Raw genomic sequence first — 15,946 nt, 5'->3', positions numbered from 1 at the left:
CTGATCCAGCTGAACCACAAACCTCACTTCCCAGCGCCTCCATGAACCATAATGCAACTGGGCTGACAGTTAAGATTTAGGTGTTAGCAGAAGCTAACGTAGCCTGGAGCCTGCGGCCCACAGCGCTGGAATGTGGCTGAGCTCATGTGACGCTGTCAGCAGGATCCATCTACCTGCTCGGAACACACTCGCCATCTGTCTCTGTCTGGACGTCCAGTCTCACAACCAGAACCATCAGAACCTCACACCCGGGCCTCAACACAAGTCCGGTTCTGGGTCTTGAACGAGTCTCAGATGGGGGGGGGGGACTTTCTAGAATATCCCATCTGTGACTCCGCTGCTGAAAATCAAGTCACCTGATGACGCTCGCTACAAGACAGGCGAGACGTTGCAGCTCAGTGAGAAACACAAGTGAGACTTCACCTGCTTTAAATGGAACGTTTACTGGAACAAGAAAATTACGTTCTGTTGTGTTAGAATGAGCCTCATTTCCACAAACGCTCCAAGAGTTCAGTCCAGACACACACACACACACACACACACACACTCTTCAGTGAGAGGAAATGTACCTTAAAGTTATAGAAGCTGCCATAAAAACGTGCTTTTACTGATCTGGAGTCAGTTCATGTCTGACCTCCATACACAACTGGCCCATCAGTAATCCTGGTGAACGCAGCTCTGATTCAGCTCAGGGAGTTTCAGGACGACCTCCCTGTGTTGCCCACACACACACACACAGAACACACAGCTATACTTTGAAGTGGTCTTTGAAGCCGTGACAGAGATGATGAGCCGGGATCATGCAGGTACGGAGGAGGTGAGATAGCGTTGAAACAGACTCGTCTCTCTTCCTTTATCTTCCATCTGCCTCCATGACCCGCCATCGCTCTGGTGGAGCCCCCATCGCCCCTCGACCTCCGCGCTCGCTGCCAAAACATCAAGCCGAGGACCTGACAGCCCGTTCTACTGTTCTGCGGGAGAATACACGGAGCCAATGTTCTTTTTGAAGCAGTAGTCGGAACACGCCAACTCTTTGAGGAAGGAGTGCCGCCATTCTTGACCGACGGGGTTTGTCCCGAGGTTACGTTTGGTGCTGCTCACATCTCTGCTCGTCAGGAAACAGGTTCAGGGGAATGAAGCGGCGTGTGTGTGGGAGAACCAGTCTCACCACCGCCGTGCAGTAGAGGGCGCTGCTTTGCGTCTTGTGACAGAACGCTGCACGTCTAACTCTGGAAACAAGCAAACAAGAAGCTACAGAAGACGCTGATGGATGATGTGGTTCTGCAGGGGACTGTGGGGCAGCAGTGGGCCCACTTAGGAGCCCTGTAGTCAGGCAGAGGACAAGGACGAGGCCCTGGCGGTCTTGGAGCTGCTGTTTACACAATGAAAGGTGGAGGATGAGTGTCTGGAGCTGAGCACCACTCTGGTTTTACTCTGACCAGTGAAGTTTCTCCTGCTACGGTGTCTACATACATAAAAGGTTCTTCTTGGTGTGTGTGTGTGTGTGTGTGTGTGGTTCCAGTTCCTCAGCACGCTGTTTGCTCCTCTGAACTTCATCATGGAGAAGGTGGAGAGCATCCTGCCGTCCAGCCTCTGGCACCAACTCACACGCATCTGACCCCAACCTACCGGACCACAATGAGACCCAAACCCAGGACCAGGACCATGATCCGGAGCCCACCTCCACCCAGACAGGAACAGCTGGACTGGAACCAGAACGCTGCGTTGGACTGGACTGACACACCTCTGTGCCAAGAATTCAAAACAAAAGAAGGGAAAACCACGACGGAAGATCCAGAATCTGTTTTGACTTTATTTGATATGTTTGCGTTTGGGGGCGGGGGGGCGGCAGGGGCAGGGAGGGGGGGTCAATTATTTAAATCTGTTCTTTTGTTGTACAAAAACAGGTGATCAATGGCCATCATTAAAAAAAAAAAAAAAACAGTGAAAAGAAAAAAATACAATAAAGGACTTTTTGTGTATTGCTGCAAGCCGGCTCTGATTCTGATGCTGTTCAATGGCGGTGCGGCGTTTTTTTCTGACCTCAACCAGGGTGGAGCTTGACCCCTGACCTCCAGCTGGACCTCCTGCACCTCCCAAACACCAGCCAGGAAAAGTCCATGGTGAGTTTTTAATAATGCTTGTTTTGAGGAGGAAGTTTGCAAGCTCTCACAACTGCTGATCTGCAGTTCCAAGTACTTTACTACTACTACTTTTAAGGAAAACTGCAGTACTTTTCAGTTTGGGTCTTATTTCCCAGGGACGTCAGCCGGCTCTGACGTTCTGGTATCGTTAAACTGGCCTGGTTCATCTTTGTTTTGGCCTCGACGTGATTGACGGGGACCAAAACGATTTGAATCAAGTTGACTTTAAACCTGAGCGGCTCCTCCCGCCACACCCAGCTTGTGTCACAGCTGTCAATCAACCGTTTTCCAACGATCAGTTTGACTGAGAGACGGAGCAGAAATCAGGCCTTGGTGGATGAACGTGGAGGCGTCCCCTGGCTCGCCCTGCCGCCCTCGCGACAGCTCGGCAGTCTGAAATTCAACCTGACGTGATGTCACTCAACCAGCTGAGGGTGACAAAGTGAGGCGGTTACATTGATCGTCCACCGCCTCCGGTGTCCTCGCCATCAGCTTGTTTTTGCCCTCCTGCAGCTGTGACATCGACACCAAATCCCTGCAGTTCAGGTTCCTTAGTCTGAGAACTTGTTGCCGTGGTAACTTTGAATTTTCACAGACTCGATGTTTGCAAATTAGGGGGGGGGGGGGTGAGTAAAATCAGCTTTTGAAGTGTGGAAAGACCAAATCGGAGACTGCAGGAAACTGCTGGCATCCACATGTGGGTACATTTCTGCTTTATTATAAGTGATTTACAGTGTGGACCATCATTCCCACCGGCGGCACAACAATGTGGGCGTCGACGTCAAAGTGCTCCTGGACTGACCTGGCGAACGACAACGGTGGAAGTAGCAAATATGCAACTGATCGTCGTTTTAGAGGGAAAACCTGACACTTTTTTTCTGTGTATTTCCAGTCTTGGTGGTGAATGTAGTAAACCTTGACGCCTCAGTTCTGGAGCTGGCAGTAAAAACTACTAGATCCAGGTACTGATACCTCAACCTCTGACCCCCGACTACTCAATTAAGTACAAAGGTTTTCAGCTCTGTGGCATTTTTCACACACTGGAGACCGTGAAGATGAAATATTCAGCTGTGTGAACTGAAAATGTTCTGAACGAAGCAGATCTTTGTTGGAACGTCCTCAAGGGTTTGGGAAACCGGAACTTGTGTGTGATGCATTCTGGTACTTGTAGGCACTTCCCGCAAAGCTCCAGCAGCAGCAGAAGTGAGGGATTCACATTCAACCATCAACCCCGACTGGACACACACTCGTGAACACACAACGAACTGGTCTGTGCGGAAGTCTTAAGTGGTTCCAGTCCTGTGATTGGCCTCTGCAGCAGGAAGGTTTTTGTTTTTTTCGTTGGTTTTCTTTAAACACACCAACTTTAATTGACACACATTTACAGCATCCAACAGCCTCTGAATGGTTGATTCGGAGGGGACATCACATACCAAGACTTTTTTATGCGTTTTAAAGTAAATAAATACAAAGAAATTAATTGTTAGCTGATGAGGTTTCCATGTGTTTATTCTGCGACGGTGTTGGTGTGTTTGGTTTCAAGGGAATTTTACCACCTGGGCAGCATTTCTCCGCCTCACGGATGCAACTTATTTAGGAAAGTCTCTTAATGCCTGTCATCCCCAGTGACAGAGGAGAGGATGGAGGCCCTTCTGTCCTGCTGCATGAGACCCATGCTAGTTAGCTTAGCACAGTGAATGGTAGCGGATAGGAAGGGTTGGCATCAAGTTAGCAGTCGAGTCGAGCGGGTGAGTTGCCCCCTGTTGGCCAGGAGAAGGAAAGGCCTCACCCCAGTTTGACAGTCTGGATCAGTAGTAGATGATGCGGCGGCGGCGGTGGGGGCGTGTCACGTCTGGCCCTTACAGGTGTGCACATCCACCTGCTGGTGGCAGTCACGGCAGTGCACGGCGCAGCACCAGTGGAACTTGCATTCACACTTGGTGGTCTGGCTGACCCGCGAGGTGTCGTAGCCTTGGCCGCAGCACATCACCTCGCATCCGTCCACGCCACGGGACGTCCGGTTACAGACCCGCCCACCGGTCCCCACCGACCCTGGGGGGGGTGAAGGAGAGGGAGGGGTTAACAAGTGTGTAGAAGTGTAAACGCTGCAGGTGCCACACAAGTCGTCTGGGAACAGTCTGCCCTGCTGCAATGACAAAAGGCAAGAAAATCTGAACAAAAGCATTTCTGCGTAAAAACTTCAGAGCATCTGTGGAGTCTCCAGTGTTTGAAGAGTTCAGCCGGTCGTCAGTGCGACGCCGGCGGCAGAGGGCGAGTAAGACGATGAACGTGGGACGAGGGAGAGATGAGAGATTGATGATAGGAGCCATCAGCCTGCACTCCCACTCTTCATCAACTCCTCATTTTATAGCCCACACACACACACACTTTCCCCAGAGTCTCACCTACAGAAATACACGCATGCACGCACGCGAGGGAAGCCAGACCAGCAGGTTTTGCTCTGAGGTTGTGGAGGAATCGCCAGCCGCCGTGTCGTGGATTTGCTGGATGAAGTCGGTTACGAGTGCATGGACTGATGGCGGGAAACTCATAAATAGTCACTATGGCAACATGATTGGAGGTCACATCACAGTGTAGGTGACGAGGTGGCGCTGGGACTCATCTGACCCAAAACCTAAATGGTTTCCTTCTTGGCCCAGGCTCCACCCCTCCAGCGTGATATTTTTGGGCCTGCAGAGGAACAGGGTCAGAACCTGGGCTACTCTGGTTTCAGTGGACCCAGTAAGACTTGAGTCACTTAAGAACTGAACCAGAAACCCCCTGATGAGTTACAGACTGTGTTTGCCTCATTTCTCCACCATGTCCATATTTTTACCGGTGTAATATTGATGAGAACCGGCTTGGACCTCCTTTTAATTTGAAGACGTTTGGACGTGACGGAACCCGTGGAGGAACCCCTCCCACCCTTCTGGGTCTCCGTGCTCCAGAGGTTGCAGGTGTGACTGAGTGTTAGCGTCTGACGGCGAGGAGCGAGTGTTACTGAGGAAGAACACGCGTGTTTGCATGACTTCTCCTGTATAAATAAAGGTTTAGGAAAAGTGATCAACTGGCGGCGAGCAGCACCTCCGACACCGTTGAGGAATTTGCTGGTGTTTACATTCTGCTGTGCTCGGTGCGCTCACCAGGTCCCTCACCAGGTTATCTGTCTGGGCATGACCGTAAGCCCCGCCCCTCTCTGGCAACATGCCCGCCTGTCATCCGTGGTATGCTGCGCTGCTAGGGGTGACATCACGGCCAGTCTTCCCCACAGCCTTTCGCTCTCTGCGTCTGCTTATTGAATTAAGATGAGAGATGAGTTTAGCACCTGAGCCTCGCCGGGGCCTCGGACGCAAATTGATTTCACAGTCGAAGGAGGAGCACGGGGGCCGGCCGCCCCTCTCAGTGGGCTCCCGGCCTGCCGGCGAGTCCATCTGTGTGTGACAAGAATCTGGATCCATGATAGACGGGGAGGTTGCGTGTCTGAGAGCGTGTTCTCAGCGTGAACGTCACGGGTTCTCGTTCATCTGTAGCGCGAGTACACGACAGGGTGAGGGAGAGTTGACACATCTCTCTCTCTCCCTGTTCCAAAGGAGCCGGTGAAATTCGCCAACCCTGGTGTGTGTGTGTGTGTGTGAGAGAGTGACGTGTCCTGCTTACATGTACACAACCCACAGAGCCCCTTCTTGTTCACTTTAGGGGGCCCTGGGGGTTCCAGGGGGTGTCAAAGGATCCCAGTGAGCTGATTTAGTGATTAGCAGACGGTAGATGAGACAGCGCGGGGGCGGCTCAGAGGTAGCGTGACCGTCTCGCAACTGAAGTGTCGCTGGTTCAATCCTCACTTCCCCCTGTGACCATGTCCAAGTATCCTTGAGCGAGATACTGAACCCCTTACTGCTCCTGATGGCCCTGGGATGGACTGGTGACCCGTCCAGGGTGAACCCGCCTCTCGCCCAAAAAAACAAGCAACAGAGGAACCCGGAACACCAGAGGTGACTGACGGAATGTTTGGCTCCTTGAAGGACACGGAACGTTTGAGTCCGTTCCTAAGTTTCGATGACGTCAGAGGTCGTGTTCTTGTCGTAGAACCCCTGTGACTACCAGAGGAACCGTCTTGTGCACCTGAGAGAGTGTGTGTGTCTGTGTGTGTGTGCGTGCAGTGGGGTGATTTATAGTGGTGTGTGGTGTTCTCAGGTTTCAGTCTACAGACGTGTGTAATGGGTCTTAAACTGGCTGACACCCGATCACCACGGATCATCTGTTGCCCGAGAGGCGCGCACACACACACACACACACACACATACACACACACACACACACACACACACACACACACACACACACAGGGTCCTCATCTTGTTTCAAGCCCCAGGTACGCTCTCTGTTGCCTATTATTTAGGCTGTCCGTGTGTTTAACTTGCCGTGCAAATTACATGACCAAATAAACAATAGTGGACGTTTCTTGAGCAACTGAGGAGAACTGGACCAGCGCCACCTGCCAGTCAACCCAGTCTCACTCCAGTTGGTTTACGGGAGGAGAGGAACTGTGTGAGTCGCAGCTGGATAAGTCGCTGCAGGCCGCCGTCTTCTCCTCTAACAACGTTCACGACCGCCATCTTTTCTCCCCCTCTGGCGTTTCACATCAGTGCGTCAGGAGCACCGCTGACTGGCGAGTCCAATCCACACAAACACGGCGGCTTCGTCTTCCTCTCTGAGACGAGGAAGGCCGGATCCTGGATCATCCAGCATCGACTCCTCACATACAGAAGACGTGAGACAAGGAGGAAACTGATGACATGAAAATAACCTTGAAAAAAACTAGAAACACCACATCGCGGGTGGAGGATGGGATCATGTGGGCCAAATTTGATCAGTCCGTCCAGGGGCCTGTGGCAGCCTGCGGTACAGAGCTGGGTCTGCATGTGAAAGGGGCGGAGCCAAGACCAAGTGACCAATCGCTGATGAGCACAGGCAGAGCTGCGCATTTCCCTCACTGTTAATAAAACTACAAACCCTCACAAATTTGAGGAAGATATAAATCCATAATCCAAACTAAAAGTCATATTTTTTGCAGCAGCAGCAACCAAAGCAAAAAGGACACACACACACACACACACACACACACACACAGGAGCAAGAGTAGGTCAGGTGTGGTATTACTGACACCTGCGTTGGTGCCAGTCGTTCCTCCGAGGCGGAACTCATTCATGCATCGACCGTCTCACAGCTCCGTAGCTGATCTCGCGTCCTACCGACTGCCAGAAATCACGTCATTCGTTTTGGCCCCGCATCGTAGCTCCTGGCCAGTGGCCTCCGTCACCATGGTGACGTGTTCTGCTGACAACACAGCGCCTGAGCTGAGCCTGAAGGTTTTGCCACTAACCGTCTCGTCTTGTGTTCCGGTTCAAGCTCCTGACACCCGAATGGACATTTGACAGGTTTGCCGTTGATCTCCAGTGACAAGTTCACGACTGAACTTCACCGAGAGTCAACGCAGGAGAGAAAAAAACACCAAACGGTGAGCGCTTGATAATTTACGTTATAATCTACAAATCCTCCCGCCTCCGCCATCTTTGCTCTGGACTGACTCGTTCAGTGAACTGATAATGGGTGCTGCACCACCCCGGGGTTCCATACCTGAGTCGTGGTCTCGTATGCAGTAGTCTGGCGAGTCCTCCAAGTACACCAGGTCATTCTTGCTGGGTCGTTTGAAGTGTGTGTGCGCTGCGGTGAACCCGGTCCCGTACTGGTTGACGGCGACCTGCACTGCGCCGTTATATCTCTTACGAAGGTGCTCCCCGGTCCGTCTGAAGTCGGCCATGGCCAGCCAGCAGGTCCGGACGCTGCACGACCCGCTGACCCCGTGACACTTGCATTCCAGATTCATGAAGCGCTTCACCGCCTGGAAGAGAAGGACGAGGGTTCAGGACTCAGCCAGGAGGACAGAAGTCACGAACCGTCAATTCACGGGTAACATCTCGCTGCGTCACCGCGATTCAAGCCAAATACTTCAGAAGGAATTCCAAACACCGCCCACAGGTGTTTACTCCTCGGGGCAGGGCCTTCTCACCTTCCTGCCAGCTCGGTTGTTGTGCAGGTTCATGAGGGCCCTGGCGTCCCTCTCCTTCCTCTCTTTGGCGTCCACGAAGGCTTGGCTGAAGCGCATGGCGTGCTCTACATGGTCGCTGCAGCCACCCCAGTCAAAGGAGCCCTTGGCATCCTGCGAGGAGCCCTTCTTGGTGGGGTCACAGGAGCAGGAGTCCAGCTCGCCTTGGCTGCAAGCCCGTGCCAGTGTGTAAACCACCCCGGCGGAGGAGATGGCGTAGATGAAGGCCACCTCACGACTGCCTGAGTAGAGTGGGCGACATGGGGGGCCATCTTGAAACCAAACACTGGTACAATCATGAATGGGCCCTCATTACAGTGGACCCTCCCACCACCCATTTGGCTGGAGCCTATCCCAGCAGCCTTCAGGTGAGAGGCGGGGTTCACCCTGGACGGGTCACCAGTCCATGGCAGGACCAACACATAGAGACAGACAACCATTGGCTCTCCCAGCCACGCCTACGGTCAATTTAGAGTCTGGATTAACCTGGTCCCTCTTGATGTCTTTGGACTGTGGAGGAAGCTGGAGTACCAGAGAGAACCCAGCAGGAACAGGGAGAACATGGAGACTCACCCAGAAAGACCCCGTGCTCCAGCCGGGGCTCCACCCACAACCTTCTTGCTGGGGGCCACAGTGAGGACCACTGCTCCACAACACCTGGCTGTGAGAGCCAATGGTTGTCTGTGTATATGTGTTGACCCTGCCATGGACTGGTGACCCGTCCAGGGTGAACCCCGCCTCCCTATTGGGATAGGCTCCACCCCCAACCCGTGACCCTTAACAGGATAAGCAGTAGAAAATGGATGGATGGACATAAACAGTATCAGCTGTTAAAACACAGAGCTGCTGCACAGATGCAGTTCTCTCCGATGACGTAATTCAAACATCAAAGCCTTGATCGGGAGCGTTTCCAGGTCCAGGGATGCACGTTATCAACGGCAATGATGCTTCCAACGTCTGGCCACCGCCGCTACCTCCATGACCCGTGTTTGCTGGGCTCTTTATTCCGCGTGAGGCGTGCGGTTTAAACTCTTCATCCGCCTCCAAGATGAAGAAACTTACCAGCAATGCCCCGATAGAAAAGTTCTTATCTCCCTCCGCATGTAACTGATGAGAGATGTGAGCGGGATCAAAGGTTGAGAGGGTTTGCGTCTAAACTGTGGTTTTAAAAAAAAACAAAACAAAACCACGGTACTCCTGTGTACACACATGCGGCGACGGCGACGGCTGCCGCAGAACAAGACGTGAAAATAACTCAAGCTTGTGAGAACCTACCAGCTTTTCACTCTCAGAAGTGTTCATTTCTCCTTCAAGTCTCCGTTCTGGACGGTCGTGGTCGCACTTTTCTGCATTTAAAATAAAAACGTGTGTCTTTTTTAACTGCCGGGCTTCACCCGTGAGGTCACCGGTGCTGTCAAAGCGGCTCTGTTCCTCAAGTCAGCCGCTCCCGGCGTCATAATCAGGGGCGACGGTGCCTCCGTGAAAGTTCGCCGTCCACGCAGTCCAAAGATTGACACGTTCTTAAAACTGGTGCGTCATTTACCTTCGTTCAAAACGACCAGAATGCAGTGGGCTTGTCGGCTCCCGGGCTGCTGGAGCGTTGCCGTTGGTAACCAAACACTGTCACTGTTGCACTCACGCTACACTCAAACATCCGTTTTGCCTCACTGGCCGTGGTGACAACATGGCCGACAGGCTGTTTTGATTCTGGAGTGGAGAGGAGTCGACCCGGCGGGCAAACAGAAACGAGGACCCGCGGTACATAGCTGAGCTGGAGAAGGCGGCAGACCTGGAGAAAAATCCCAGTAAATTCCTGGAAACTTTCCGTGGGAAGTTAAAACTTGGGATTTTAGATGATTGTTTTGTTTTTTTGCTTTTTTGCCGAAGAGTTGGGAAAATTCAGGAATGTATGGAAGTTAGTTAATGGGAATTTCCTGGATATTTAGGGGGTAATTTATACAAACTGTCTTCATCCGTGCATTCTTTTATCACCTATATGTTTTATGTGCTCCTGCAGGTCCACCTGCGAATTCACTCAGAGGTCAGCGCGACAAATGGATCGTTTCGGAAAAGTCACTTTTAGGAGGCGTATTCCATCTCAGCATTCGTGACCCCACAATGTCCCGTTAATTCCCATGGAGGCTTTCCAACTTAGAGCACTTCTGGGCAACCTTAAATGATGTGTGTGTGTGTGTGTGTGTGTGTGTGTGTGTGTGCACGTCCCCCTGTCCAGCCGCTAAGTTGAGCGCGACTAACAAGGTTAATAAGGGGAATGCTGGGAGAACACAACACCAGCGAGGGGGGGGGGGGGGGGACTCCTGTGTAATTGTTTGAAATTAGCCCGCTGACTTTGACAATAAGGAGCTCCTGACGGGGCGTCGACCCGCCATGATAATGTTGTGTGACACCGCCAGGGCCCGGCTGGGAGGTCTGAATACCACACGGCTGATTAGAGGCCCCGACATGAAACAGACTAAGTCGAAGGATCCGCCTCGCAGGTTAAATCTCAGGGCATGGGAGAGGAACATCCTGCTGCCGAGTCCTGAGGATCCTCCAGCGGCAATAAAAAAAGATTACGACTTGTTATAACAAGTCCAGGGAAGAGACGAGATTTCAGCTGCTGAGACATGAAGTGACACTTTGACAGGACGCCTCACGTCTGTCTTGCACAGCAACAGGCTGCTGTTCACGACTTGTTAATCATTTAAATCCCTGATTCTGCTAATCACTGCTCACTGAGAGGAGCCATTTGTCAGCCTTTGTCACAGTCAGAGGGAGGAAGAACCAAGATGATGAGAAAATGGTTGTTCTCTTGTGAGTTTATGGTCTTAATCGCTGCTTTCTTCTTCAGTACAGCAGCTTCTTTTTTTTATGAAGGAGACTAAAAAAAGTCAGAGTCTGGGATGATGGCCGTCCCCTTAGAGTTCGAGGCACTTATGGTTTACGCCTCTTACAAACGTGTTACTTGATCCCATAAACGGTCCAAATCAGCCCAGCCGGACAAATCTTGCTGTTTCACGTAACTTCAGGTACAACAAAGTCGATGTCTCCGGGTTCATTTTTTAGTTCGGACACTCGGAAAAGTCAAAACTCCCTAAAACTTCTGCGTCTCCAGATCAGACGCATTCAGGCGGTTCCAACTGATGTTCCATAGGAACTATAAATCTTCCACCTGCATTCACTGAACCTCCCCTGAAACCGTCTGGGGGGCGGGAGGAATCCCCGATTTAGGGCGTGGCAACAGAGTGATTGACAAGTCACAACTGTAGCGTCAGTCAGTTCGCTTTAAGACACCCGGTCACCCGTGATGCCCAGATAACGAGACGCGGGGACCAAAACATCAAACTCGTCGGCAAATGACGATCAATGGCGAATGACAGGCAGAGTGACTGAGATCCAAGTCAGAGACGGTCAGGCAAAACAACTAAGATCAAAGCCAGAGCTGGAGATCAAAGCAAAACCCCCTGAGAACAAGTCTGATATTAGTGAGGGAGGTTTTCTTGTGACACTGCACAACCAATGGCCCCCATGAACAACAAACACGGCAAGGGTGGGTCACGTAGCAGGAATGTCACTTGTCAGTTGCAGCAGGGCGATCAAAACCAAGATGAAAGATTTAAATCGGAGCTGAAGATCAAAGTGAGAACTCAGAGGGTTGGTATTTTCTTTGATTTCGCCCCTTTGAACAACGAGCACTTCACTGGTCTGCGGAATATCTGACAACTGTGAAATTTCTTTTTAACTAACGATCAAAAAAAAAAAAAAAAAAAAACAACCCACAAGATTCACTTTTAGTGTTAGTAAAGAATGCCATCTATTTTCTATACATCAAAAAAGTCCCCCCCCCCCAAAAAAAATCTGCGTGAGGTTACAGAAGAACTCCAATAATTACATACTGAGTAACACACAGGCGCAGAGACACTAGTCAGCTGCACCGACGTGATAAATGTAGAACTGTTAGAGGTTTGGAATACGATCCCACCTCCCCGACACTCTGACAACCTGACAACTGTTTGGATTATTTTTATTTGGGGGGGGGGGGGGGGTGGTTGGTTGTCAGTATTAATTTGATGTATCTGGTTTGACGCTGCCCGGAAAACGATGCGGCAGCTCACTCCTCTCGATGCCAGCAGCGACACAATGACCTGGAAACAAAACCCAGCAGATACTGTAGCAGGAAAACCCAGTCACTTTGTAACCCGACAGCCCCTGAAGCCAACGCGTCGAGAGGAAGCCACTTTCTACACACCTTCGGGACCTCGGCCCCCCAATCGTGTATCAGTCACTGTCACTATTTTCACGCTTTTCCCACAACAACTTGTAAAATCCACGGCAGCTCATATTTCCCTTTTATCATCCACGTGTAGATGAAGACTAAGTTCTCCCAGAAATTCTGCACAATGACACTTTGCTTCCCCACACAGACGTTTGGCGCCTGGACATCCACTGATATACTTGGAAGTCCTGGAAGTTCCTACGGAAACCAGAGGATCAACAGGGACCTCTCATGGTGGAGCTCCTCCTCCTCCTAATTTCTGGTTTGTCATTTGCACTGGCGTCAGGAAAAAAAAATAGAAAGAAAATTAAACTTTTGCCATCAGTGTAGCAGTACCGTGGACGGTGTGCCAGCTAAGACAAGCTAACAAGGTAACGCTATCTCTAGCTGGAGAACAGTCGGCAAAGCGTGAGAACGTCTTTTTTTTTTTGCTGTAAAGAAGAAATACTCCGATTTCTGATTGAGCTGATGCTAAAGTAGCATCTACGCCAACCACCACAGAAGCCAGCGTTGTTTTGAACACAGTCATGCTACCCCCCCCCCTTCTCATGATCTCGTGTATCCTCGCAAGCTCAGAAGCTAAGAGAGAGACGGAGATGTTTGAGAGACGTTCCAGATAAGACAGCTCCATCCCTGCTGCTCAAGACTTCCCAGGTCATTGGAAATTAACATTGAATTACTTTCAAGGGATATATCACCACCCCCCCCCCCAATAAAAAGTGCTTTTTGCCTTTAAAGTCCTCATAAATGTGTGTTCTGATCTCACAGAGGTGTTCTTCCACCACTGCATCCCTTCGTTATGACGCCAGAATGTCGGGGGCTCCGAACCGCAACTAGTTTTGGGTTTTGTGGGAGGCTCAAATTAACGTGTTTGCGGATTACTGAGTTTGTGGCTGAATCAAGAAGATGTGGATCATCCCGGATGATCCACCTGAGAGCTTGTAAAATGGATGTTTTTGGGGATTTCTTTTTACTGCTATTAGCCCTCAGTCGCCATTAGCTTCAGGCTAACTATTTCTGTGGCTCCACTCACTTCGAAGCAGCAGGCGTCCAAACAGGTTGTGGTCCCTGGCCATGGTGTTGCAGTTCCAGCGATGGTTGCGGAACTGGTGCTGGCACTCGGATATCCAGTCCTTCACCCCGGCGCCGATGGCCTGCATCATTTTAGGATGCTGCCGGCACAGCTGGCGCTGCTTGTTCACCAGACCGGGGATGTTGTCGCACATCACCTGGGAGCCCAGAGAGCCCATGTACCTGCCCAGGCAACAGCAGAATTTATCCACCGTGGAAAAACAGAAAAGAAAAATCTACATTAATGAATCACGGTGGAGTAGATTTTCATTCATTTGTTGAAAAAAAAAAAAACTTTTCAGAGAGAAAATGACAAAAAAGCTGAACGAATCCAGGCAAGAAGAGTGGGAATAAACAAACACCTGCACTTCCACATGCCAGCTGACACACAGAGTCAAACGCCAGTGTCGCTGGGAGAGAAGTCGCAGGAGCAAAAAGGTGTAAATATTTAATTTTTTCCCCCTTCCCCCATCCAGGTTTACACCTAAGAAGGTGATGATCGCCGGGATGTCGTCTCCAGGGACCTCTCTAACCATTGCAGCCAGACAAATAATAACAAAGAGTTGAGGAGAGCTCTCTGTAGTAACAAGTGACTTCCCACTGGCACAGCCGGTACTGAAAGATGAATTCTGGAAATTGGAAGCAGAAACTCTGCAAATATTAAAAGACTAAAAAAAATATATATATAATAATAATAATAATAAAAAGACAGCAAATGAAGTGAAATTAAACGATCTCAAGTGTCTTTACTCAGGAAACGAATCAAACATTAGCTCTTCATTAACCTGTAAAAGAAACACAGTCATGAAAGCCAGGGAGAGATTTATGACACTCACTCCCGCTGGAAGATGTCCAATGAACAGGCAAAAAGAGTTCTGGAGCAACTTAGAAACTGTGTGTGCATATATATATATATATATACATATATATATATATATATATATATACATATATATATATATATATATATATATATATATATATATATATATATATGTATATATATATATATGAGTGCATTTGCGTCTGTCCAATTTCAAGTCGGCACCTGGACAGTACTACATGAAGATGTACAAAAACACGGAGTTGCAGTACTCACCACCAGGACGCATCGACCTCGGCCGTCAACCAGCACATCGCTACAGACAAATAGAAACATAGTCCACTTGGCAATAAGTTCATATTAACCAGACTCGGGTCCTCTACGGCTCTGGAAGGAGCATTTCCACTGCTGAAATAATAAAACACTGGAAAAAATTAATAATAACAGTTAGGACAAAGCAGCTGAAGCGATGATGAATTCTCCAAGTAAAAACAACAGGTCATCATCACGGACAACGACCGGCTCCGGTCCCGCGCGTGAGAGCAGGACGAGAGTGAAGCCCCGCGTGGCTGAGAGTCCCGCACGGATCCGCGGGGCTGATGGGAAGATGATGAAGCGCTATCAGGTTTAAATTGCTTTACACAAGTGGGGGTGGGCAGAGTCCCGTCTCAGGAATGAGGTGAAGGAACAAGACGTCTGAGAGTATCTGTTCAGGCTGGTTAGACCCCAGACAGGCTTGGCCCGCGGCCAGACCGGAGCTCCGAGGCTCGGATGCGGTCCGCGCCGGTCTCCTTTCACGAGAACGGCCGGAACCGCTGACCGCTCGCAGTCACCGCCCAAAAAGAAAAAAAAAAGAAAAAAAAAGAAAAAGAAAACCCCGCCGACTTTGACGTTTTGGTCCTAAACATCATCATCATACCTGCAGTGGCCTGAGGGGAATAAAAGAACTTAAGTTGTTCCCTCAATGTCGTTATCTCGTGGCGACCAGATAAACCAGATATTTTGAGGGCAGAAGCTTTGACTCGTTCCCTCAATATAATGATGCGGCGCCCACCAAATATAACCTGTTCCCTTCCATTCATTTGTGGTCAGGAGAACCGAAGAGAGCATCTTGTTTCATTTGCGGCAGGAGAACCTGTTGGATATCAACCCACCGCCACTTCCATGACCTCGAAGTCACCAAACTGAGGTAAAGAAGAACCCTAAAGGTCTGCGGTTCGGATTGAAGACTCCGTTTGAGCTGAAGTGGAAAACAACCACTGAGATTCAGACCAAGTCTCTGTGCAGCTCAGGTTGGAGGTATGGATACACAAACATTCCCAGGTACCAAAGGAACCTGCATTCCTGCTTCTCCAGGATACAAAATATTTGGGGTCATTTATTTTCATATCTCATTCCACTCCATTAAGTCTTACTGTAAAATTTGGATTTCCTCGAAGCAGAGGCTCAACGCCGTACCCAAAATGCCGCGCAGGTGCCAAATATTTCTGATCCCAGAACCATGACGCATTGTTGTTCTACAGCCTTAC

At 50.2% G+C, this 15,946-nt stretch overlaps 2 protein-coding genes across 8 annotated transcripts in view; one reads left to right on the top strand and one right to left on the bottom strand.

Moving 5' to 3' along the window:
* LOC147259342 (suppressor of tumorigenicity 7 protein homolog) overlaps positions 1-1,836 on the top strand; it is a 44,434-nt gene extending 42,598 nt beyond the window's left edge. For all 7 annotated transcript variants that reach the window (XM_086209677.1, XM_086209673.1, XM_086209671.1 and 4 more), the window contains one exon: positions 1,523-1,836. In XM_086209677.1, the coding sequence (XP_086065803.1) occupies positions 1,523-1,618 (96 nt within the window). In that variant the 3' untranslated portion in view covers positions 1,619-1,836. The remainder of the gene's footprint in view (positions 1-1,522) is intronic.
* Positions 1,837-1,931: 95 nt separating this feature from the next.
* wnt2 (wingless-type MMTV integration site family member 2) lies at positions 1,932-15,361 on the bottom strand. The gene is made up of 5 exons (XM_086209678.1): positions 14,694-15,361; positions 13,557-13,777; positions 8,212-8,489; positions 7,779-8,043; positions 1,932-4,196 (listed from the first exon to the last, which is right to left on the bottom strand). The coding sequence occupies exons 1-5, from the start codon at positions 14,774-14,776 to the stop codon at positions 3,991-3,993; spliced, it is 1,053 nt and encodes a 350-aa protein (XP_086065804.1). The 5' UTR covers positions 14,777-15,361; the 3' UTR covers positions 1,932-3,990.
* Positions 15,362-15,946: the final 585 nt, after the last annotated feature.

Source organism: Aulostomus chinensis, chromosome 7, assembly GCF_037954235.1.
Source record: "Aulostomus chinensis isolate RoL2024-O1b breed Wild chromosome 7, RoL_Achi_v1.0, whole genome shotgun sequence".
Classification (NCBI taxonomy): domain Eukaryota; kingdom Metazoa; phylum Chordata; class Actinopteri; order Syngnathiformes; family Aulostomidae; genus Aulostomus; species Aulostomus chinensis.
This window is presented reverse-complemented; position numbering and strand designations above follow the sequence as displayed.

What these genes read in the sequence shown, in the direction of transcription:
- wnt2 (XM_086209678.1), bottom strand. Translation starts at nt 14,776, where the DNA reads ATGAACTTATTGCCAAGTGGACTATGTTTCTATTTGTCTGTAGCGATG. An exon ending in ACAACCGAGCTGGCAGGAAG is followed by an intron (nt 8,044 to 8,211) that starts GTGAGAAGGCCC and finishes CTTCTCTTCCAG; the next exon opens with GCGGTGAAGCGCTTCATGAA. An exon ending in CATACGAGACCACGACTCAG is followed by an intron (nt 4,197 to 7,778) that starts GTATGGAACCCC and finishes CACCCCCCCCAG; the next exon opens with GGTCGGTGGGGACCGGTGGG.